Genomic DNA, 24,041 nt, shown 5'->3' on the forward strand with positions numbered 1-24,041 from the left:
CAATCCATATACAGCTATAGGAGTGTTCAGCTCTCTTAGGGACACTTGTATTTAAACGGTGCCCTAAGAGCCAGGGTGATACTCTGGTGCTTGTGGGTTTGGCCTGTCTCAGCGCAGACTTCTCTCCAAAATGTGTGAGGGGACACTAGAGCCTTCTGAGCACTAAAGGGCCCCAGGAACTCATATGATCTATGGCCTCATTTACTGCACATAGAGGAATTTCACTGGCCACAGATCCGATCCCTAATGCTGGGCCCCAGTGTCCTGATCCGAGGCAGCCCAACCTCAGGGAAATAGAGGGCTCTTCTCGTTCCTTCTGCTGCCTAGCTGAAGGGATTAGGGGCAAGGACCGGTGGGGGTTGGAGCATCTCTGGGTGGAGAAGGCTTATTATAATTATAAAATGAAGCCTCAATAAAATATAAAATAAAATATAAAAATGGGTAAAATATATTTGATTTGGAGACAGCTTGGTTAAGGGAGATGGGAGAAGGCAGTAAGCTCCCCACCCACCCACACACTCTCCCTGATTACCTGAAACCTAGTCTCAGACTCCAGACTTTCTACAGATGAGGTCTCTAGATGCCTCACTATCTCCTCTCTTTTGTGGTTCCCATGAGCTCGCTCTCTCTTACGTGCTTAAGTCCCTACTTATGAAGAAGGGGCTTGGGAAGGGGGTCAGGAGGAGGAGGCAGTCCCAGGGGAGAGGAGAGCCCATAGGGTTCGGGGGCTCTACAGCGGGCTCTGAAGCTGTTTGCCTTTGAAGTTAGTGTCTTTGTGACTGGGGGGTTAGAGGATCAGGGTCTGCCTGGGAAAGCTGAGATGCGAGGCTGCAGGACTTTTACATCTGAAACTTTAGGGGGGTATCAACAGTTGGCCCTTTTCTTATTGGAAGCAGAGCTTTTAGGGGGCTCTGAAAGTCCTTTTATTTTCCTCCTTTGGTTTACTGCGGAAGGGGGACAAGGAGGGGCCTCAGGTGGGCTTGAGGAAGTACAATCCAATGTAGCCCGCCGGCTTGGTGGGGAGAGTGATTTACAAAGCAAAACAGGCTACTTCCTGAGAAGTCACCAGATCAAAACAGCCTCCTCCCGGCATTTACGACCCATCTCTACTCCCACCAGGAAAATCACCCTCAATAAAGCCTTGGCCCCCACCCCCAGCCTCCAGCCAAGGGGGGGGACACAATCTGAAATGGGGACCTTACTCCCCACATCTAAACACACACACACTGGGGTTTCCAGCCAGAAAGTTGACTGTTGTTTTTGTTGTTACTCTTTTTGTTTTTATTTTATTTTTGGAAAGCTGAATATTTTAAACAGTTTTTTTTTTCCTGTACTGGGGATTGATTGAACCCATGGGCATTCTACCTTTGAGTTACACCCCAAGCACATTAATTAATTAATTAATTAATTAATTAATTTTTGGTAGTGAAGGTTGAACCCAGGGGCATTCTACCTCCAATTACATCCTAAGCTCTTCTTATATTTATTTATTTCTTCGTTTATTTTATTTTTGTGATACTGAGGATTGAACCTAGGGGCATTCTACTTCTGAGCTACACTCTCAGCTCTATTATATTTTTATTTTGAAACAAAGTCTCACTGAGTTTCTGAGCATCTTGCTGAATTGTTGAGGCTGGCCTCAAACCTATGATCCTCCTGTCTCAGCTTCCCATCTACTAGGATTACATATGTGCACCAACTTGTCTGGCTTAAAAAAAAAAAGTATTTTCTAGAAAAGATTTTTCTACAATGTCTGAGCAAAGAATCAATCAGCTCTGAGGAATTTGAACCCGGAACAGCAGAAAGGGGACATTCAATCCCATAAAAGTCTGGCTTTCCTAGTTCCCTTACAGCCCTCCAACCTGACACAATTCAACCCGGGCCAACAGGCCGTCTAGATGGTCCTCTAGATCCTGGCTGCTACCATCCATTGGGGCTGCTCCAGGGTTCGGGTTTTTCAGAGGGGACAGAAGGAAGGACCCTCAACAGTTGCCCAGGGATGGGGTGGGGGTGGGGAGAGAAGACAAATGCTTCCAGCCTGGGCTGGTGGGAAGAATGAAGTGTGAGGGAAGGATTGACAAGTTAGTTGTGTCCAGCCCAGGCTTCTAGCCTCTCTCAAACCACACTTGAGTACACACATAGACCTCTGCATGCTCAGGTCTTCTGGTGTTCAGAGACAAGGGATGGGAGAACTTAGGATGTCTGGAGGGTAGAACCAGCCTACTCTGTGTCTCTGAGACCTAGGGTACAATAAGAACGGACCCTAGGAAACAGCCCACGTTCTCCTGATCAGAGTCAGGGCTACATCAAGATAGAACTAGAGAAGAAGCCTTCTGCCCGCACAGCTCCCCGGCGAGCCCAGGGCCTTCTATGTGCTCACCTATCCAAGGGGTGGTCAGCTGAGGCCCAACAAGGTCTGGGATAACCTCTCCAACTGTTTCAGGCCCCACCTGTACACACACAAGCCCAAACAACACACTTTCCCCCTTTTGCCCCCCACTGAGCCTTAGGAATGGGAGAGGGAGATGAATCCCAGGGTTCGGTAGGGCTCAAGGACAAAGAGATCGCTATCTCCACAGTTCTTAGGCCCTGACCCTGTCTGGCGACTCCTTGGGCTCCTGGGGCCCCATCAAAGCAGCCAGGGAGATTTTATCAGAACAGACACACCACTAGGGGTTACAAGGACCCAATAAAAGGGGGGAGGAGTGGAAAGGATGTGACTTTCTTTGTCCTTCTAACAGGCAAGTTAGAATTATTGACTTCTTAACCCCAAAGGCCTGGCTTGGCATCCTGATTCCAGATTTTTCTTTCTTTACTTATAAGAGCTTCAGGGCTCTAGTTCTCCCGCCACTGCAGAGGAGGCTCTGAGAGGCAATTTTTTTGTTCTGGAGGGGGGATCAGAGGAATAGAACAATGGAGTTTGGGCATTTCCTTTTTAAAAAACAGCCCAAGCTGGGTGTGGTGGCCCACACTTTTATCTCCGCGCTTGGGAGGCTGAGACAGGTTCGAAGCCAGCCTCAGCTACTTAGTGAGGCTCTCAGCAACTTAGTGAGACCCTGTTTCCAAATAAAATACAAAATAGGTCTGGGAGTATAGCCCGGAGGTAGAAAGCCTCTGGGTTCCATCCGCAGCAACACGCGCACACACACACACACACACACACACACACACACACACTCACACTCACGCACAGCTTCAAAGCAGTTATAGACAGTTAAAGAAACAGACAGTTTACGTGGACTTGAGGAGCTGGGGGCACTTTTGAATCTCTTCCCAGTGCACTGTATGGACAGAGCCCATCTCTCCTCCCTCAACAGGGGTTCTGGTAAGCTCAGTGTGAGAGTCCATACAGGTAGACACAAGGTAAGAGAGTTGGTCTCAGACCAGGCTACCACACCCTCCACTAAGCAAAAATTAGTATGTGCTTCAATTCTAACTCACAAAAGACAAATGGGGCAGTGTGGGTAAAGGTGACTTAAGAAGTGGGGGCTCAGTGATTTCTGAGTAGAACTGCCCTCTTTCTGGTGTCTATTCCTAATCCTTCTTACCGGGCCAGCAGCACTGTCCCCAAACCAGCCCTACCCAGAAAACAAGCAGGGGAGTGTTGACAAAGCCCAGCTCAGACCTGGCTACCCCTCCCACTCCTGCATCCTATGCTAAAGTAAGTCCCCAAGGAGGGAGGTTCGGGTGGCACAGCCCTCAAGGAGTGCAGGAGGTCAGGAAGAGAGGGAGAGGGAAGGGAACTCTCTGCCAGAAAACTAACCCTGGAACAAAGCCCTGGTCATGGAGGTGGCTGAGAGAGGGCTCAGACCTCAGGTGACTGGCTGGGCCCAGCCCAAGCACTTACTTCTGTCATCCCGACACACTCTGTGCTACCAGATGCTCTCAGCAGAAAAAAGTTTCATCTGTTGCTTCTTCTGATCTGACCCAAATAAATACACCACCAAAACCCACACCTTTGTGGCTGTGTCTTTTGATTGGTCAGGACACAGGATCATTACCTGATCTATCATTGTTTTTATACCTATGAAATATATAAATGTGTATTTGTAAATTTTATATAGACATATATAATATATAGAGAGACATATATCTAGACATATATCTATATATTCGGTGCTGGGGATTGAATCCAGGGCCTCCTCGTGTATGCTCTAACCTCCAACCCCATGACTCTTTGTTAGAGGAAACTAAGGGAAAAGGGGTTAAAAAAACCTATCAGCTCATTAATATGGAGGATAAGGGGGTTCTGATTCTCTGTGTCCACTCTTTTCTAGAATCCTCTTAACTGACTCAAAGTTTTCTGATAAACTAGAGGTAACAAAAACTTTCAAAAGCAATCTCCACTTTTGCTCCCTTCCCTAACCAAGCTTGAGGCAATTTGATAAAGCCAATGGCTCCTAGAGCACATTCCCTAGGCACCCCATCCACCTCATGGGGATGAGAAGAGAATAAAAACTTCTAAAAGGTAAGTGTATCGGAAATAATATTGGTCAAAATTTTAGCCCAGGGTTGGCACTCACATCTACGTTTGCCTAATTTAGAGTTCAACACTATAAAGCCCAGAACATCAGAACACACTGGCAAATACTGACTTCTGGGGTGCCCACACACCTGCAGCTCAATGTAGTACAATGTAAGCTGTTCTCACCACACGACTTCCTTAGACACTGAGGACACCAGCCAGAGACACCTCTCAAAGCTGGCTTAGGGACAGAATATGAGAACTGTAATATTCCCAGAATCACTCTTCCTCTGAGACTGAGAAGACTCTCGGGAGCCTGGGGGTGTTGAGAAGGGAGGAGGGAAAAAGAGGAATGAAGGGGAAGAGTCAGACAGAGACGCAGCACTTTTGTGATGATTGGCTGGTGGGGGCCATGTGACCCTGCTCAGCACATTCCTGGTTGGTTGCTTGACCTAGGCTAGGGTTAAAGAACTAGGAACAAAATTAAAAGCTTTATGGGTTGGCTGGGGCACTGTGGCACCTGAATTCTTGCCCATCCCCCCTTGGGGAGAGCTCAGATTTGGGTGCCAGATGAGGGTAATCAAGAAGCCGGACTCCTTTTGTGTTTGTCTTGTTTTCAGGTGAAACGAACAAAACAGGGGAAAAAAAAATAGGTTTGAAGGGAAGGAGGATTTATCTTTACAAGAAGAAGAGATGGTGTTTAAATGGAACTTTAGAGCATAAGGAACAGAGAAAGGGAAGGAGGAAGTCATCCAATGCCTGGAGAGACGCTGTGTAAATCTGAAAGACTGAAACACACCAGCCCTCTGCACAGAGAAAGCTGACGGGACTGAGCTTTGGCCAAGGATCAGGGAGGGGGTAGAGTCTCTCCCGCATTGTGGGACTTTGGCTCTGGTTAAATTCTTGGTTAAAGACTCTCCACCAGGGTCCTAGGGGAAGCTCAAGGGAGAGGAGAGTCAAGTAACAGACCAAGAAAACTCCATCTCCCCGAAGCTCGGATGGGAAAGTTTCCAGAAACCCTCAAAATCACAGACTGCTGGGAAGGAGAGAGTTGAGGAGGTCGGGTCAAGGGGGAGGAGAGTTAACTTTTACTAGGGAGAATCCTCTAGGATCCTGCTGCTTCCCAGGGAAGGTGTGAGAGAGGGAAAGGAGGTAGCCAAGTCTTGCGGGGGTTGGGGGAGAGATGAGGCCCTGAAAGAAGGCCTCAGGGGATCCCCTGCACCGGCACCCGCATCCCTCACAGTGGGGTTCAGCTTGGACTCCTCCCTTAGTCCCTTGGGCTCAGGCAGCTTGGCAGTGCTAACAGTGTTCCCTCCCACCCCTCAACATCACCTCTGCACAGAGTGCCCAGACCCCTCCCCACCCAGCACAGCTCCCCTTCTGAAGGTTGTCTCTTCTGCTCTTCCCCTTTTTCCAGCACCCCCTGGCCTCCAGCCCTGCTTTGGAACCTCTCCCTGTTCAGGGGGGAGGGGGTTGGAGGAGACTGGCACCCCGGGGTGGGGTATGCACTCCCAGGTGTGGAGAGCACTTGCTTCTCTGCTGCTCGTCCCTAGAAACCTGGAAGGACCAGGGTACAATGCCCAGACTGGGCCCAGTCAGCTTCATCCTCCAGGGACCACTCCCTTCTCTGGGCTGCGGGAGTTTTTCCCAGCGGTTGTCTCTACCCCACCCCCATCTAACACCTTTACACCACACTTGCAGCCAGTGGAAACCTCTAGGCCTCCAGGGGCCTAGTTTTACCCGAAGCAAGAGCTACAGAAGCCAGGGAGAACCCAACGGCCAGAGGCTAAACTGCACTGGCCCCAGACAAAGGCTCCAGATTTTGGAGACTGGGACAGCTACCCCACCCAGGTCTGGTAGCTGGCAAGGGGATGCTCTGGGACCAGTCCAGGCAGCAGCCTGTGGGTCCAAAGCCACAAAGCCCTCCTTCCTGGCTGGCCTTTCCCCCAGCTTCCCACCCTCCCTGGATTCTGGGCCACTGGCCAAGAACTGAACTGGCCCCTGCCTGGATCAGGGGACCCCAGAGGCACTTTACACGTGTGCCTGCAGTTTGAACACTCCTACAAACACCAAACAGCCACGTCTCTGCCGCTGGCTTTTTTCCCACCTGAAAGGGGATCAGGAAGACCTTGCAGAACTCTAAAGAACCAAGGCCTCTTCCTACCCCAGTGAGTTCACAGCCAGAGGGGAGGAGGGGTAAGGAGGAGAGGCCTGATATGGGGAGACAAGTTCCCCCCAGACTCCCTACTTCCCAGCGGCTCCCTCTCTTTTCCCTTCAGAGCCTGGAGAGGTCTGGGAAGGCCTTTCTCCCTCCCTTAATGAGTGGGAACTGCCTTCTTTTGAGTAGGGGGAAAGGACTTAGGTAAATGGGAGAAGGGGTGGGGGAGATTTAACTTACAGCTTTCGCCTGGGATTCATTTGCGAAGATGTAACCTCTCTGCCATCATCCCCAGCGCCGTAATCCCCTCTAACTGCCAGGCCCTCTGTCCTAGCATTAAACCTCACCAGCAGCTGCGTGGCTGGACAGTTAAGATTATATATGATGTAAATATATTGTGGGTTTGTCAGCTCTCCCTACACCATAAAACTTGGTTTAATGACATCACGTGGTCCCCCAAGAGCCACTCACGGGCTTGCCTTTGGGCCATTCACATAAATAACCTCCAAAAGTTTCAAACTCCTAAATTCACATAGAAGCTGTGCCTATTTCTCTAACGCTCAGTTACACTAAAAAGCCTTGGAGCTGCTCCTTTGCCCCACCCCCACCCCCTCCCCGGGTGGGGAGGGGGGAGAGGGTGGATCCTTATTTATTTACTTACTTATTTCCATAAGGACCTGTCGCCTCCGAGGTCGTGTTGATATTTTTTCTTCCTATTTTTTTCCTCCTCTCTCCTCTAATGGCTCAGAGTGGGCCGTGTCCCCTCTTCCCACTCCCCCGGAAGGTAAGTCAAGCCTCTTCCCTTCTTTCTTGCAGCCAAGAGTGGGTGGGTTCCAGGGCAAAGTGGAGAGGCAGGCTCCAAGGTCTCCTTTTGGGACCCAGAGGCCCCTTCACTTCCTCCCCCAGAGCCAAGGCCAGCCCTGGTAGTTGGAGATTGTTCCAGGAGGTTGGCTGGTGGGTCAGCTACCCTAAGCAGAAGTTTCTGCCCAGGGAGAAGGCAAGGGTCTGGGCCTCCCTCCCCCACCCCTAGAGCAGGGGAGCAGATCGGAGGCCTCTGGGTCAGCCAGCTGGAGCCACGCTGAAGCTGAGGCCTGGCCTGGGCGCGGGCCTGCAGACGTGACAGGAGGGCTTCAGGCACCGTTGCGTCTCCCCAAGCCCGGCCAGCTGAGTCAGGCCTTCAGTTCTGTCAGGGAAGGAGAGGCCCAGACCCTGCTGGGAGGAAGCAGTGGGTGCACTGTGGGGCGGGTGCATCTTACCTGGCAGGTCTGACCAACACTGCCCCCACCCCGGGGCCCTGGGTGACCCGGGAGGCTGGTGCGGGTGAGTGCGGGCGACACAGCCTCTTTCTTAGTTAACTGTTACCCACCGGAGACTCCAGTGCCTCTTCACGCTTCACTGCCTGCCCAATAGTTTTACTCAGCATGGAGAAAAAATTAAAATAACTCTCTAAAGAAAATTACACATTTTATTTCAGAAAGGGAGAGGGGGAGAGAGAGAAAGAGAGGGAGAGAAAGAAATGAAGGAGTTGGTGCTGGGCTGGGCTGTATGCAAGTTGTAGAGACATTACCCATTATAGGTGACAAACCTGGCCTGGGCGCAGAGTGAAGGGGAAGGGTGTGGGTAGTAGCGGGTGCAGCTCAATAAACATTTGCTGAGACCTCCTACATGCTAAGCATGGGGCAAGGAAATGCTCTTGAGGCTTCTAAAAAATGATGGACAGGTAGCCTAAGCACTGAGATCCCGTGAAGTCAGTCCTTATGATAAATCCAAGGAGCATCATCATTGATAATCATAAATATTCCCCCTGCTCCTCCCCAGACCTCTCTGCTCCCTTCCCCCCCTTGGCTGCTGGAGCAGTCCCTAAGCTCAGCTCCAGACCCCCACCCTGCCAATGTGGGGGGCCTAGGCTTGGCTCCAGGAAATCACCCCATTGTGGGAGGAAGGAGAGGAAATGCAGTAAAGTTTTATGGACCTTTCCCACATTTGTTTCTCTAGTAAAGTGCTTCCTCCCCCAGCCCATCCCAGGAGCCAGCCTAAGGCACCACCTGAATTAGCTGCTTTTCCCCCTTCCCAAGGGCCACCTCCCCTCCACATGAAATCTCCAACACTGAGATAAATGATGGTAAACAGAAGTGACTCTGTCACTGGTCTATGCAGCTCTTAGCCCAGTTAATTGTTCTGCATAGCCCTAAACACTAGAAAAGGGCATAGTCTGAGCATTTCCTGCCAGGCAGGAATACACCAGATTTCTCTCCTGCTCCCTTCTTGCCCCATCTTAGGCAAACCTCTTTACCAAACAGTGCCAACTCTCTGGGAGACCATTTGGGAGCCAAATGGGCCCCTAGGCCGAGGGCTCGGCCTTCTTATGTCTAGTTAAGACCTTTCATGACCACCTAACCCCAGGAAAGTTCCTCAGAGGCCAAGAAGGGCCAGAATCTGAGCACAGCGGAGCCACTGATCCCTATGCACCAGCTCTGGTATAGAGTAGGTGCTACCGAAATCCAGAAGCTTCAGAGACACCGGGACAAGGCAGGAATGCACTGCAGAGGCCTGAAGGCCTTGGACAGCCAGGCGTGGGAAAAGCCGGTATAGGAGGCCCTAGGTACCTCCTCTTTCCCTAAAGACCTTCTTGGGGCTCAGAATCAAGACAGAAACTCAATTCCACCTCCTCTTTCTTGCTGCCCCTAGAAGGACCTAAAACTGTTTTTTAAGAAGCTTAAAAGCTATGCCCCCCACCTCACAGCACATTTAGACACTTTCCCCCATTACACGCCTTAAGTAGACAGGAACCACTCCATCTTCAGTCCTGTTCTCTCTTGGTCTTTATTTGATATGACAAAATATAGTTTCAGGAAGAACCCGGAGTCAATAAATAGTTGGGCAACAGCGGTGGGGCAAGAGGGCAAAAGAGTCACAGGGACTATGGGACAGCAAGGAGCCTCTAGGACCTCTTGCTGGGGGGCCAGTGGCAGGAAGCGCAGACAGTTGAGCTAGCTAGCGAGCTGGGGCTGCGGGCCTGAGAGGGCATGCAGCAGGATCGGGCTGGAGGACTGAGCAAACCCCAGGGCCCTAGGCCGAGGTTTAGCCATCTCCCCCTTTCATATGCAAATCATTAATAAGTGAAGATGCTGTCGGGAAGCTCCCCCCAACCTGGAGACAGACTCTGCCAGGCACAAGCGCTCACTCTTGCCAGCCTCGGCCTCTTAGCCCGCCTAGCTCCTAACAAAGACCAGTGGAGGCCGGAGGTCTGGCAAGGGGCCGCGATGAAGGTCGGGCACACCTCAGCTGGAGCGGGCAGCTGCCCAGGCTGGGTCTGCGCAGCGCCAGCCTGCGGTGTGCCACAGCCCTGTGGGGAGGCCCTGCGGAGCTTGCCCCGGGCCGGCCCTGGGTGCCCAGCTGAGCTGAGCAGAGCTGAGCTGAGCTGAGGGGAGATGGGAAGTGCGGGTCGCCCGGTGGGGACCCTGGTTTGGTGGGGATGCAAGATGCCAAGGAAAAGCGCTTTTGTCTGTGAGGCCCGGGAGCCAGTGCTCCAGCCCCCACCCCGCCCCGAAATACAGAGAGGAAAACCGGAAAGGAAAGCGCGGGGGACCTAAGCCGGCTGGGGCGCTCTCTGCGGGCCTTCCCGCCGCCTCTAAAGAGCCTCTTTGCTTTTCATTTTGGAATCTTTCTTCCACTTCATCCTGCGGTTCTGGAACCAGATCTTGATCTGTCTCTCGTTGAGACACAAGTTGTTGGCGATCTCTATGCGCCTGCGGCGAGTGAGGTAGCGGTTAAAGTGGAATTCTTTCTCGAGTTCCAGAGTCTGGTAGCGCGTGTAACTGGTTCGGGACCGCTTGCCGTCCGTCTCTGGAACATAAATCCCCCAAGCCAGGAAGGGGTGAACAGCGTGCGCGCCCCAGCGTCCCGCCCCAGCCCCAGGCCCCCGCGCGGCCGAGGGCGAGGGGCGAGCACCCGGCCCCGAGAGGCGCCTCCGCCCGCCCAGGCACCAAACTTTCCACCGTGGCCTTCACTCCGCAGCCGGAGGGGCTGAGAGGGGGGTGGGGGGAAGAGGGAGACCCAGGCTCGGACCGAACAATAAGCACCCTCGAGATCCGAGCACCGGGGACCCCCCTCCCGCCCCTCCCGAGTCGCTGGATCCTCCGGAGCCGCGGGCGCCGGCCGAGCGGGCTCGGCGGGGAGGGCGGGCGGAGCCGCGGGGGGACCCCGCTCCGAGCCCCGCGCGCCTCGCCCTTCAGATCCCTCTATTTTTTTAACTCCCTCCCTCTCCCCCAAAAATTGAATATTGCCTTTTATACACGTTTTGTTCCTATGATCCAATTATGTCGTCGTAAATTTGGGCGCACACAGCCTCTAAGCCTTTTAGTGGACAGTTTTACGAGCCATTGATGCCTGGATCGTAAAATTTATGGCCGCAGGTTTTTTTTCTTTATTTGCCCCGCATGGCCTATAAAACCCAGGCGGACCCGAGCGCGCAAAATGAAGTCCTAAAGTTTACCGTGGCTCATGTGCAGTTTGGTCATCCACGGGTAAATCTGTGGCGGGGCCGGTGGCTGGCTGCGTCCGGCGGGCTGCCCTGTCTGCGCCTGCTCCTCTTTGATCTCCCCACTGCTCTTAGCTCGCTCCTCCAGCGCCGGGCGAGCCGCCTTCTGACTGTACATCCCGGGGTTCAGAGGAGCCGCTTCGTCTCTGCCCAGAGCGTGTCCCGGAGCGGCCGCGGCGCTGCAGGCGGGGCGGTCGGGGTGAGCCCGGGGGTTGGCAGCCATGTCTACCCCGTGGAGAGAGTTGGAAGGCGCAGGCGGTGGGAAAGTGATGCTTAAGTCCAATCCGCCGTAGCAGTACCTGGATGCCTGCACCTCTGAGGCCGATCCATAGTTCCCACAAGTTTGCATGTTATAGGCAGGGATATTGGGGCTCTGCTTATAGAATGAATTGGCTACGTAGGAGCTCATGGCGGGGAGGGCCCAAAAAAAATTTTCTGCACCCTTTTTGATTAAGGGTGATTTGTGACTCTTTGAAGTTGAGGGGTTTTTTGTTCTCCAAAGTGCACAATTTATAGGTGGAGATATCTCTTTCTTTATCCTATGCGCTCTTCCCAAATAAGGGAGCCTTAAATAGAGTCACGTGACTCGAACGGCCACTCATAAATTTGGCTTGATGACCTCCGGGAGGTTAGTGATGGAAGCCGGCGAAACGCATCTTGATATGTTGGCAAAGCCCAACCAAGGGGGAGAGGGAGTGAGAAGGATTAGAGAGGGAAGGGGGAGAAAAAAAAAAAGGTTCTTGGAATTGGGGGGTAGCCGGGACAACGAGCCCACAGCGACACCTGGTGCCGACTTGCGGGAATTGCATCCTAACGCGCCGGCTTGCCTTCTGGTGGCTGGATTTTCTACCCTTTGGAGAAGCTGATTGTTGCTGCAACAAACCTCTAAGCTGGTCTTCTAAGTTCTGTTTCAATTTGGGGAAAGATGAGATCCCATTTAAGGTGCACAGAGTGCTTTTTTCAATGGGTATCCACTTTTACCCCACCGCCAGGGCCTTCCAAACTTCAAAAAGAGCCAAGGAAAGGGAATTCTAGACCCTGCCCTGGCTGGAGGACCAAGGGGGCTTCTCTCCCGTTCCCTAAAATAAAGGTGGAAGTCCCTTATCTTGGAGGCCTCAAGGCCCCAGTACTGCAGAGGTGCCTGTCAGCAAGGGAAAATGGCCTCCACCTCTGCAGAGGTAGACAAGATTCCCCAGAGGAGACAGACCTGGGTGGGCAAAAGTAGGCCGAGAGGTCATGAGGCTGAAAGAGTGGGGACTCTCTGGGATGGGCCTGGAGGTGAGGAGCTAAGATGCCAGGAACCCCAGAGTGACAGTAAGGCAATTTTCATGTGTGTATGTGTGTAATTTTCCTCTGTGTGTGTGTGTGTGTGTGTGTGTGTGTGTGTGCAACCAGACACAATGGTCTGGAGGACTCCTCTGCATTCCTGTGTGTGATCCTCATGTGGTACCAGTGTCAGAGATTTTAGATAGCAAAGAGATGCTGCTTGAGGGCATGGAGAGGCAAGATTCAAGCCTACACAAATGTTACATGAGCAAAGCAAAGGGAAAGCCTGTTGTGTCCTTTGTGGGAAAAAGGCCCCTGGAAGAGACTCTCCAGGAACCTGGATGCAGAAGACTCACAGGAGAGCAACTTCTGAGCTCTCTGGAGGCATGGGGAACATGGCTGGGGGTGGGCAGGAGGGCGCCTGGGCTAGGGTCTCTGCAGCCCTTCAACTCTTCCCCTTCCTTTCCTGGCCCCAAATCTCACTTTCCCGCTTGCTTCTCCCCAAGAAATCTCTGGCTCTGCCAAAAGAAGCCCCCTCCCCACCGATGGAGGTGCTAGAGGGGGCGCTGGAGGGATCAGGAGAGTGTGGAAAACTCTGGCGGATTTTTTCCCCTCTGGGAGACCCCCTACACATCCTGTCACCCTCTCTTTCCTAGGCCCAGGCTTCTCTGGCTGGGCTTGGGGTGAGAAGGCTGGAAAAGAGGAGGCTGGGAAACGATTAGGGTTCTCCCGCGCCCCTCACCAGGCTGGAGAACAAGGAAGAAACCGGACAAGCTGGGGCTGTAAGGAAGCAGGAATTTTATCCCGGCCACGTCAGGAGTCCCAGCGCAGGCAAAAGCTCAGTTTCCACGGTTTCTTTTTTGAGATGTCCTTGAATCGTTCAGTCCCTGCCGGAGGACTCCAATCCGGCGGTCTTCTGGTTCCTCTCTGCTCTCCGCCTCCGCCACGTTTCGTTTCGCAACAGCCGGCCTGGCCCGGGCCGGGGGGCTTGCTAGCGCCGCGTCCCCTCCCCGCGCTCCCGGGAGGGGGGGCAGGCCTGGTGCGCGGATGGTGCTTCTTTTCCGGTGTTTGCAGCTTGGGGTTCAGATGCCGAGGACCCCAGGCTATCACAGGCAGGAAGAAAGGCCTGTGTAGAGCTTGGAGCTCAACCCAAATCACCCGCGTTTCCCCCGCCCCCAACGAAATCCTTAGCGGCTTTTTTTTCCTTTTCCTTTTCCTTTTTTTTTTTTTTTTTTTTTTTTTTTGCGGGGTGTGTGTTGCTCGGCATAGGGAGCCCAGAGAGACCTCCCAGCCCCCAGCACGGTCGCCAGGAGAACCCGGAGGCCGGGGCTCGGCGCCCGGCTCCTGGGGAAGGCGAGTGCGGAGGGCTGGGGGCTCGCAGGCGGCGGGCAGGCGCGGGAGCGCTTGGAGACTGCTCCAAGCCGGCGGGCGAGCGAAGGAAAAAAAATGCGGATATAAACTTTTAAAAATAATATCAGTTTTATTAAATATTCGAGAACGGATCCAGATATCGGATTTATACAGGAGGGTAACACGAGGGGATTTATTTATTTTCTCCTACTGGCTAAACAAACGTCATTCACTTTTTTCTCTCTTTTTGTGATTTTCCCTCTTTTTTCCCCTTTTTTTAAAATGAGATTGGAACACTGAGGGTGCTAAACATAAATATAAATACAGAGATCACAAATACAGCTAAAAATATTCACACAGAAACGGTCACAGTTTGTAATATGCCATAATGACCCCCAGGAATCTTTGAATACACTTCGCCTGGGCTGGGCATTTGCCGGGGCAGGGGGGCCGGGCAGGGGCTGCGGGGAGGCCCTGGGGGTGGCTGTGGGGCCGAGGCTCGCCCTCCCCCGGCCTCCCGCTCTCCCAAGCTGCCAGGCCGGGCCCTGAGGCCCGGGGCGGAGGCCCCAGGCCCGTGAGCCGGCTCGGGCGGCGGGGGCGGGGGCGTCAAGGGAGTGGGGGGCGGCCAGGTCCTCACTGGGAAGCAAATCTGCGAGGTGAAGCAGGTTCGGGGACTCGCCCCAGGCCTGGGCGGGGGAAGGGGCCTGCACACGAGCCGAGAGGGAGCTAGCGAGGGAGCAGGGCGGAGGCGGCGCGGGCGAGAGTTGTGCGGTGAGGGAGGGGGGTCCAGCTGACTTTCAGGTCCAGGTTTGAGTCCCTAATTTTGTCTAGGGAGTCCAAACACATCAATTGTGCCAGTGATAAATACAGAGTGTGTGATTAGGGGCGAGTTGGGGTGAGCGAGGGAGAAGGGAGGGGGGAGAGGAGAGGCCAGGAGAGTCCTGGTCACTCTTTCTGCTTCTCCTCCTCTGTCTCTTCTCGCTTCTCCTCTTTTCCGCCCAGGCTGTCGGCGGCGGCCCCTCCGCCGCCCCCGGAGAGCGTGGACGTGAGGTTAGACTCTTTTTTCCACTTCATCCGGCGGTTCTGGAACCAGATCTTGATCTGCCGCTCAGTCAGGCAGAGCGCGTTGGCGATCTCGATGCGCCGGCGCCGCGTTAGGTAGCGGTTGAAGTGAAATTCCTTCTCCAGTTCCAGGGTCTGGTACCGCGAGTAGATCTGGCGGCCGCGCCTCCGGTCCGCTCCGTAGCCGACCCCTAGAGATCCGGGCACAAAACACACTAAAAACAATCAGCAAGGCGTCCCCCGCAGACCGCTTCCCCAGCAAAGCCTAGACCCTCCCAACTTGGCCCGCAGCTCTCGGGGCCCCCGCGAGGCTCCAGCCTTCTGCTTTTTGCCCTGCCCCACCCCCACTGGGGTACAGCCTAGGGCCCCCAACTTCATCCAGTCCTCCCACAGGGTGGGAGACGTGTGTCCCAAAGAAAGGTGGGGGGGGGCGGGGCAAAAACAAGGCAGAGGCTACCAGCCTAAAGCTGATTTTTGAAAAATCTTCAGTGCTAGGGGTATGGGTCCCATTTCTCAAGGACTGGGCTCCCCCATCCCCCAAGCACCCTGGCTCCTTGGAAACTTCTCCCCCACTTCTCTGTCTTCTCCTCCCCCCTTCTCCTCAGTCTAACTCGACTTTGGGGGGCTCCCCCACCCTCTGCCCCCTCCCCTCATCCCCTGCCCTGTTCCTGCCCCCTCAGCTCGCCCGGGAGCCCTCCAATCCGTTCAGGGGCCGAGGGGGCCTGGCCCCTGCGAGCCAGCGCGGGAGGCAGGCAGAGGGGGCAGAAGAGGGGGCCCTGTCTCGGCGTCGGCGAGGAGACGAGCGTGATTGTTTTTATGGGGCCATAAAAAACTCTCTCCGCCCGTTCTTCTAGGGAAGCCGGTCATAAAGCCAGTTCAGTTTATTTAATTTATATCTCGGAGCTGTAAAACTCACCACTGTGCGAATTCATTCGCTGCATCCAGGGGTAAATCTGGATACTGGCTTTCTGGTCCTGGGGCGCAGTCCTGCCCTGCTCAGAACTAAAATCCTGAGCGATTGAGGTCTGTGTGTTATGTCCTAAGGTGTTTTGTCTGCAGTTTGAGAGCATGTCTTTCTCCTGGTAAAAGGAATTAGATCCATAGTCATACGGCCCCCGGCTGGAACTGAACACGACATTCTCCTGTGGCGAATAAAAGGGAGTCGAGTAGATCCGGTTCTGGGCAACGGCTGCTCCATAGGTCGAGAAATGCCTCACTGGATCATAGGCGGTGGAATTGAGGGCGACGTTGGGGAGGACGTCCTGGCCCCCGGCGAGGTGGCAAGATAAGGAAGGGTTAGTGAAGTAGGAATTCATCCCTTTGCCTTTACCTGGTCGGGCTATGATTTCTTTAATATTTATTTCTGTCTCCAGTTTGTACTCGGAACTAGATGGTTATAGGGACGGCTCCAATCCAGGACAGACAAAATGACAAAGTCAGCTGACCCCCTTCCAGCCAATCGCAAGCCAGATGTCAAGAAGGGGGAAAAAAATCGCTTCTGCTTCTGTTGATTCCCTAGTTGAGACTAAGTGTGTGATTTGAAAGTAAGACTTGGATTTCTTTTTTGAAAATATTTATGTAAGAGAACTTTTTTGGGGTACAGGAGGGGGTGCACATCCACGAGCCGGGCCTGGGGCCCAAGGAAGGAGACTACTCCCAGGAAATCTCTCGGCTCCAGCTAACTTTGCTCTGCTGTGGCCAGAGCCTGGGCCGGTGGAGTCCTGTATTTTCAATCTGATTTCATCTTTTATATCTACCCCCTTCTAAAATTACATCCTGATTCTTCATGGGAGGAGCTCCTTCCCAGCTCCAGGGGGATTCTCAGAAATCCTACAAGAAATCCTGCTTGACACTTCATGGAGTGAGTGCCCATCACTAAATCGATATATTTTCCCCAATTATTTAAAAAATCAAAAGGAGAGAGAAATTCTATAAACCATGAGTCCCACAGGGAGGAGAGTGTGGCTGAGGGTCGGGTGTAGAGGGGACGTGGGGAGCTTACGGGGTGGGGTGAGACCGCAGGGCACAGTGGCTGAGCTGATATGGGCGAAGGGAAGAGGCATCTGCTCCCCTCTGCCTGCTAGCCCCCTTCTGCCTCCTCCTCAGGACCCCCTTTTGGGGGAAACTCTTGCTGCATTTTTTGCCTGAAAGAATGTATAAAGATACAATGGGAAAAGGAGAAAAAGAAGTAAAAAAGAGAGAGAGAGAGAGAGGGAGGGAGGAAGAAAACTCCGAGACAGTCTTTCTAGAGACATCAACTCCTGTTTATGTTGGTGAGAATTTACGATTTGGAGCCAGCCAGGGATGGTGGGGTAATTCACATAAGATCCAACCAGAAAGAGAAGGTTGGTGGGGCTCTGATGAACAGTTAGTTTCCTGAGGCTCAAGCCCCTCCACAGATCAGAAGCCCCTGCCCCCTCCGGATGCACCGCTTGCCAGGGGAGCCGCCCCCCAGACCTAGGTTCTGAGGCTTGAAGATACTAGCAAAGGTTTCCCGGGACCTCTTGCCCAAGTGCCAGACACCCCTGGGCTCTCAACAGGCTCTCTCCCCATTTTTTCCCATCTTGGAGCTAAGAAAAGGGAAGAGATGGTCAGAGAAAGGCAGCTGGGTCTGAGATTTCAGAGGGAGCTGCAGCAGCGAACTGAAACAGCGGAAGGTGTGCTGATGGGGGTTTCCCCCTGATTAATCCAAACTTAATTTGATATCGAGACACAGGCTGGAAATGCTTTGAGCTGACGAAGAGGGGGTGCTGGAGTGTGTGCAGGGAGCAGTGAAAGCTTATCTTTTCCCCTCACTTTTGGGGGGGACTGACTATAACAAGAACCCGGATGTCTCCGGATTTTATGATCTTTTCCTTCTGTGTAACAAAGCGGAGTAATCAATGGGTAGCAATAAAGCCATAAACGGGACGACGCTGGGAAAAAAAACTCGTTTATTCATCTTCTGTAACGTTAAGGTTTCCCTGGAGTGTCGCTAGGGGGGAAAAATAAAGTTTCGAACCCAAAAGCAGACAGCGTGTAGGAGCTGGTGCAGACAACATGTTAGTTAATACATGAACCTCGTTAGGGGGTTGAAGAGGCTTCCTGCCAGACAATTTGTGTTGGCTTAAAAAAAAAATCCAACCCCCATTCTTCAGTAAGGAGGGAAACTGGCATTTAGAATGGTAGGGGAGAAGATCCTGTAATTAGAAAGATTCCTCCTTTGGACTACACTTCCTTCTTTCCTAGGAGATAAACGTACGTGAAAAGGTAGAGAAGGGTGCTTATATTAAGAAAGAAATTTTAAGAGAAGTTATTTCATTTTGGGGTGACAGGGCAGGTACACATGGACACAAATGCGAGTTACTTTTTGCTTTGGAATCCAGCTGTTCTTGAATTTGTGGCATGCCTGGGCAGAGGTTCCCAACAGCTGGCTGGGGCTCCAGTTTCCCTGGAGGGCCAGAGGTAGGGGGAGAGAGGACAGGGCAGGGGGAGTACCCTGGGGCTGGGCTAGAGTGGAGTCAGCGCACCCCTGGACACAGTAGCCTTTCTCGGAGTTCCCAGCCTCCTCTCTGCCCTCTGGGTAGCGATGTAACAAGCAGAAGAGGCCTGAAGAAAGAGGGAACCCCCCCCAACTTCAGAGGGAGATTACTGGAGAGATAAATCATGTCAGTGATATTTCCTTCAAGATATTAAATTGTTGCAATGTACAACAAATTGAATGATGGAAGATAGGATGTCTTAATGAGGTTTTGCTTTCAATGAGTGTTGATTTTCTATGTATTTAAAAATCTCTTTTATGGGTGGGTGGGGAGGAGGGAGGGGCCTTGAAAGAAAGAAGGGGCTTCTAGGGAAACGTGCTGCAGCCCCCCAGAAAGGTTGCCTGAGTTCCCTTCTCAACCATATCTGGAGTGAAAAGAGACCCCAAAGTTAGGGTGCTTCTCTTTTGGGGCCTAAAAGTGGTAGGCTTGGGGGTGGGTGACCTGAGGAACAGAAAGTAAGTCTCAGGCCCTGAAAGTTAAGTGTTTTATTACGTCCCTAAACAGAGGGCAGAGACTGAAAGGTCTCGCCGATTTATAATGAACAGAAACCAGCTGCTGGGGGGAAAAGGCAGAAATGCCAGAAGGGGGAAGAGAAGGGGAGGCACAGATACAAATAAATTCCCCCACTGCTTTAAAGACTATGCAAAATTAATTTCCAATATAGTCTCCTCCATCACCTTCCATTCCTGAGGAAAGAAGCCCCCTTCTTTCAGTCAGATCTTTAATTATGCAACTGAAATTTGCTGGAAGGATTCGCTCCACGGGGGGAGAGCAGGTCAGATTAGCCCGATCTTTCCTCCCTTGGATTGATTATATTTTCCTTTTCCCATTTCATGTAAATTTTATTATTTTGGCAAAAGAATGGCTGTCTATGGGGGAGAGCTGGGGATAGAATTTTTCTAAATATATTTATATTTTCCTGTTAAATTTGTCTGAAAACAATTATGGAAACTCATCAGCAGAAGCAAGAACAGATGTTTTATTAAAACTGCAGTTGAGCTCTGTAAATATGCACAAGTCTTGGGAAGGAGGGAGCGAATTCATTCTTTGTTTCTATAAAACAAGCCTGGAGCAACCAGAAAGCTCCCCTCAGCAGGCCGGCAGGTCTCGCTCTGCTCTGGCCCCTCGGCCTGCCTTCCAAATCAGCCATTCAGAGGGGGTTTGGTGTCAAGAGCAGATTTTCACTTTTGGGCTTGTAATTAGTGCGTTCAAAAACAGAATTTAAAAACACAGAAGAGGAATAAAGGGGGAAAGATGCCACTTGATGCTCTGGTCTTTCCCCTCCAATTCCAAACACATGCTTTCCATGAGCACTAATTATAGGAGTGGAATTTACTGCTGGCGCCTTGGGCCAGAGTGGGGTGCAGCCACTGGCCTGAAGGACCCACGGCTAAGGGTGCTGGGCACTAGGGGCTTCGCAGGGTATGCGTGTTAAGTGTTCCTGCTCCAGCCCTGCCCGCTCTAGGCCAGGGAGAGGTTGGGGCCCCAGTGGTCCTGAACTGAGGGAAGGGGCGGGTGGGTGGGGCTGGACCCCCACCCTCAGAGGTTCACAGGCCTCTGCTTCCCGCTCTGCTCCGGGAGACATATTCATTCTTAGAGAGGGACATCTGAAATGAACACAGAATGAGATGTGGGATTTTTATAGGGGGCAATCTTTTCCAAAGATCCTCCTTAGTTTGTGTTCTTCAGGTTTCCTTTTTCCCTAGATCCCCCAAATCTCCAAGAACGTTTGGGACTCATTCACGCACGCCATTCCTGGCTGCCTGCGCTACCAACTCCAGCTTGGTGCCTGGGGACCCCAGCCCTGCAGCCGCGGGACTCTGCACTGCCTTGGCCTGGGCGCTGGGCTGCCTGGATGCACTGCGGCTCTGGGACCCTACCCCTCCACCACTCCTAATCCTCACTTTCCAGCGACCTGAAGACGGCTGCCGGTGGCCCCCGCCAGCCCCTTTTGTGCCACTGGGTGAGGGCTGAAATCCCTCTTACAGAGAAAGCCGTTTCAATGATTGCTCAGCTCACCTCACAGTTGAACTATTTGGTTAAGGCTTTGCAGTTCTGAGTGACTGTTCAGCTGGCCCCACTGGCATATGATTAGACTTTTATTTTAAAATTAAAAAATAAATCCTACTCCAAATGCCTGGTGTTTTATGTACAAGCTCCTTTGATCTCCGTGGAACCCGGAATAAAAGGACTGCAAAGTGAGCTTCAGAAGTCTGCCAGAGAACCTGAACGGGGACTGGTCTGCAAGGGGACACCAAAGCGTGACTCACCCAAGGGGCTCCTGTCTTCTCACAGAGATGGTAGGGAGAGTTTTCTGGGCTCCTACCCCCACCATGTGCACACTGCATTCTGAAAAGGAATGCTTCTCCTTTCAAAGTTCAGGCTTGAACACACTTGGAGAAAAGTGAAATTTGACACACCCAACCTGGAAATAGGTCCCATTTGTGGGTGCTGATATTCTGGGGACAGAGCCCGGGCTAGTCAGCTAAGGGAGCTCGGGCCAGCGGGGAGAGGGGAAGGGGCCAGGTGGGGCGAGTCAAGCTGCTGTGAACTGCCCAAACACCTCGAGGCCTGTGCTGGTGGCTCCTCTTTTGTGCTAAGAAAGGTTGGAACTGCCTGAGCTGCTTTCGCTGCACTGGGATTCAGTGGAGGGGCCCCACTCACTCCTGCCGCGTTTCCTCCCTCCCTGTCTTGTTTTCTGGACTCCTTTCCACCTTTCTTTATTGGCACCCCACTTGCTGACCGCTGCTGCCATCAGCAGATACAAACCCTGGCAGTGGCATTTGTCTGGCTTCTCAACTCACTCCTCCGGCTGAAGTTTAGAAAGTAAAACAGGTCCCATCACACTCAGTCCTGAGCCCCCTTCCGGCTCCATCTGGAAAAAATCATTTCTGGCTTTTGGGGGCCTGGCCCTGAGGCCTCCCACCCTTATCCCGAACTGAACAGCTGAGAGGGGGCTTATGAGGCTGGGAGACTCAGCCCCACTGGAATGGGGTGCGAGCACAGATGCCCAGGGACATTTCAGGAGAGCAAAGCAAGTGGCCCTGCCTGACCCAAGAAGAAAAAGTAAAATCCTGAATATTCAGGATATCTTAGGGCCTCGAGAGGGTGTCAGGCAGGAAGGAGGGGCAGCAGGGGCGTGCTGCTGTGTATTAGGCCAAAGGATCCCAATCTCCTGGCTTCTCTTATGCCGCAACATCCAGCTTTGCTCCGATCTGTTTTGGCGGTTTATGAGAATTGTAAAATTCAAGAACCTGGCATTTATGACGTCACAGTGAGTTGTCATACGGAAATCGTAAATGTCATAAAAATTATGTACAGCAGGAATTTTGTGCATGTGTACCCGGCTCCCCCGCTTTTTTCCCCTCACTTTTTTCCCCTCTCCTCCTCTTCTTCCCCTGGTCTAACTTCTCCTGTTTGAAAATAAAATGTTATTATGTTCTGGAACACTAAGCCAACAATGAAACATAGTCCTCATTTCCCTATAAATAATTTTATCCTTTATTGTTTGCAGATCTGAAAAAACCATTTAATCTGTGCCGGTGAGGAGAGGGAGAGAGAGAGGGAGGGGGGAGTTAATTTCAGAAACAAGAATATTACTTACTTCGATGATACTCTTTTAGATTTGATAGCCAGGAGCAAAATTAAAGGCAACAGCAGCCTCTCTGACTCTACACCTGGCGGGATTGGAGATTTATGGGATCTTTAGTGAAGGGGCAATTTAATTTTGTAGGATTTGCTTAAATTCACTGCTATTTTGGGGGGCTGATGAGAGCAAAGGAGGGGAAGAGCGATATGCTTTATTTAGCTTTATGAATCTGCCAACATCACTCTGATTTAAAATCAACAACCTGTATCTCAGGGAAACTCCTGCAGAAAGGAATGGAGGAGTGGGGTGGGGTGGGGCTTGACTGACTGTGGCCCCCTTACCCAAGTGGCTGGGGGGAGGAAGAAACGCCAGAGGCAAAAGAGCTGCGCTGAGTCGGCCCACCAGGACACCCAGAGGTTTATGGTGTCCCAGTAATCCCTGACCCTATAAACAGCTGCCCAGTTTTAGGACTGTTTCTGCTTCCTCCCTCTGAAAGGGAGAATGAGGGGCGTTGGGGTGGGGTGCTGGAAAGGGGAGGGAGTTGGGGATAGCGCTGTACTTTGTTCTCCAGGGCGAATTCGCTGGCTTGGCGGGTTTCTGACGCAGGGTGGCAGCAGACAAAACAAGTAAACAACTCACAGACACAATAAACAGGGGCGACTGCAGCGCCGTGGCAGAGGCCGTGGGCTGGGCGAGGGGCACTTCCTGGGGTGTGTCACCCCAGCACTCCAGGTGGCCGGAGGCCCCAAAGCCTGCAGCTGAGAGTGGAAAGAAGGTAGACCAAAGCTGCGGGACCTCCAGGCGCAGCCTGCCTGGACATGAGACTCCTGGGAGGAACCTAAAGCCCTGGCAGAGGCTGAAACCCCCTCCGGCCCTGCTTCTGTCCTTGCTTTCTTTCATAGGGGTTTCCACTGACATTTATATCTCCCTTCTGTTCTTGTCTTTCCCTGGCCCTGGAATCGTGAAAGACTGGAAAAGGAGGCCCAGTTCATTCTTAGTAGCTGCCCACACTGAATGCTCCAGGCCCACAAGCAGCAGGGTCCAGCTCTGGCTCCTGAAAGGCCTCCCTCTTTCAGCCTTCTCCCCTGTCCTTGCTTTGCCCTGGTTCAGAGAGCAGACAGGATTAAAATGAAGATTCATCAGTAACAAGATCTGGATGTTTGGGGGGCCTTAGGAGGCTCCTACAGATACAGGCAAATCTGGGGTGGGGGGGCGAGCAGCCAAGACAAGCAGAGGGCGGGAGAGATGTTCACAGCCCCCGAACCCCTTGGCTTGCCTTCTCCACCACCCTCTCCAAGCACCCTGGCAAGCAGCAACCCCACACTGCTGCCCCAGGCTACCTTATTAACCACTCCAATCCCTTTGCCTCTCAGTGGTGCTTCCAGCACCAGAGCCAGCCCTGCCTGCTCAGAAGTGTGCACAGGCTGAGAGATACCGTAGAAGAGCCGGCAGGCATGGCTTTCAAGACCATAGGGCTCCCCTTGTAAGATGGTCAGTAAGTGAGGGAGGGCTGTAGGGAGGTGAGAGGAGGGAAAGCAGGAGGCATTTAGTATTTCCCCGGCCCAGCTGCCTGGGCAGCAAAAGCAGTAAGATCTGAGAAATCTCTCTCGTGGCATCCGTTGGTTATGGGAACCCGCATACTCCGATTCCACCGCGCACACATTTCCAGCCGAGCAGCGCATACAGCCTCTTTGGGGCACCAGGTGCTTCCATAAGCCCACTCTCATCGAGTGAGAGCCAACAAAATTTTGCACGCACATAAAACAGAGTTTGAGTGAATATAGGCATGATAATATTCAATTAACCACCGAGGAAACATGAATCTGTATATATTCGTGCATATGTCTGAGCATGTACATTTAAGCCTCTATATAAAACTGTATAAAACTACCATGCTTGGTTTCAAAACACAACAGCCAAGCCAACAAGGTCGCCCTCGCCAAACAAGGTCGCATTCTTCGTGGGGCTCACCACAGACAGACCAAGGAGAGAAAGGGCTAGCTCTGCCCATTTCTCCTTAGCTGGAAACCAGTGTGTGAAATACTGCGGGTGGCAGCGCTGACAAAGCCTCAGAAGGGGCAGGCCTGAGG

The 24,041-nt window shown here is 52.5% G+C and overlaps 2 protein-coding genes across 2 annotated transcripts; both read right to left on the bottom strand.

Annotated features, from left to right (window-relative positions):
- Nucleotides 1-10,254: 10,254 nt before the first annotated feature.
- Nucleotides 10,255-11,572, bottom strand: HOXC5 (homeobox C5; the record flags this gene model as incomplete). Its single annotated transcript, XM_080705817.1, has 2 exons — nucleotides 10,255-10,469; nucleotides 11,119-11,572. The coding sequence occupies 2 exons, from the start codon at nucleotides 11,570-11,572 to the stop codon at nucleotides 10,255-10,257; spliced, it is 669 nt and encodes a 222-aa protein (XP_080561943.1).
- Nucleotides 11,573-14,724: 3,152 nt separating this feature from the next.
- On the bottom strand, nucleotides 14,725-16,157 carry HOXC6 (homeobox C6; the record flags this gene model as incomplete). Its single annotated transcript, XM_080705816.1, has 2 exons — nucleotides 14,725-15,032; nucleotides 15,758-16,157. 2 exons carry the CDS (start codon nucleotides 16,155-16,157, stop codon nucleotides 14,725-14,727), a joined length of 708 nt encoding a protein of 235 aa, XP_080561942.1.
- Between the last annotated feature and the right edge of the window lie 7,884 nt (nucleotides 16,158-24,041).

The sequence above is a fragment of the Muscardinus avellanarius genome (genome assembly GCF_963383645.1).
Source record: "Muscardinus avellanarius genome assembly, chromosome: 11".
NCBI lineage: Eukaryota > Metazoa > Chordata > Mammalia > Rodentia > Gliridae > Muscardinus > Muscardinus avellanarius.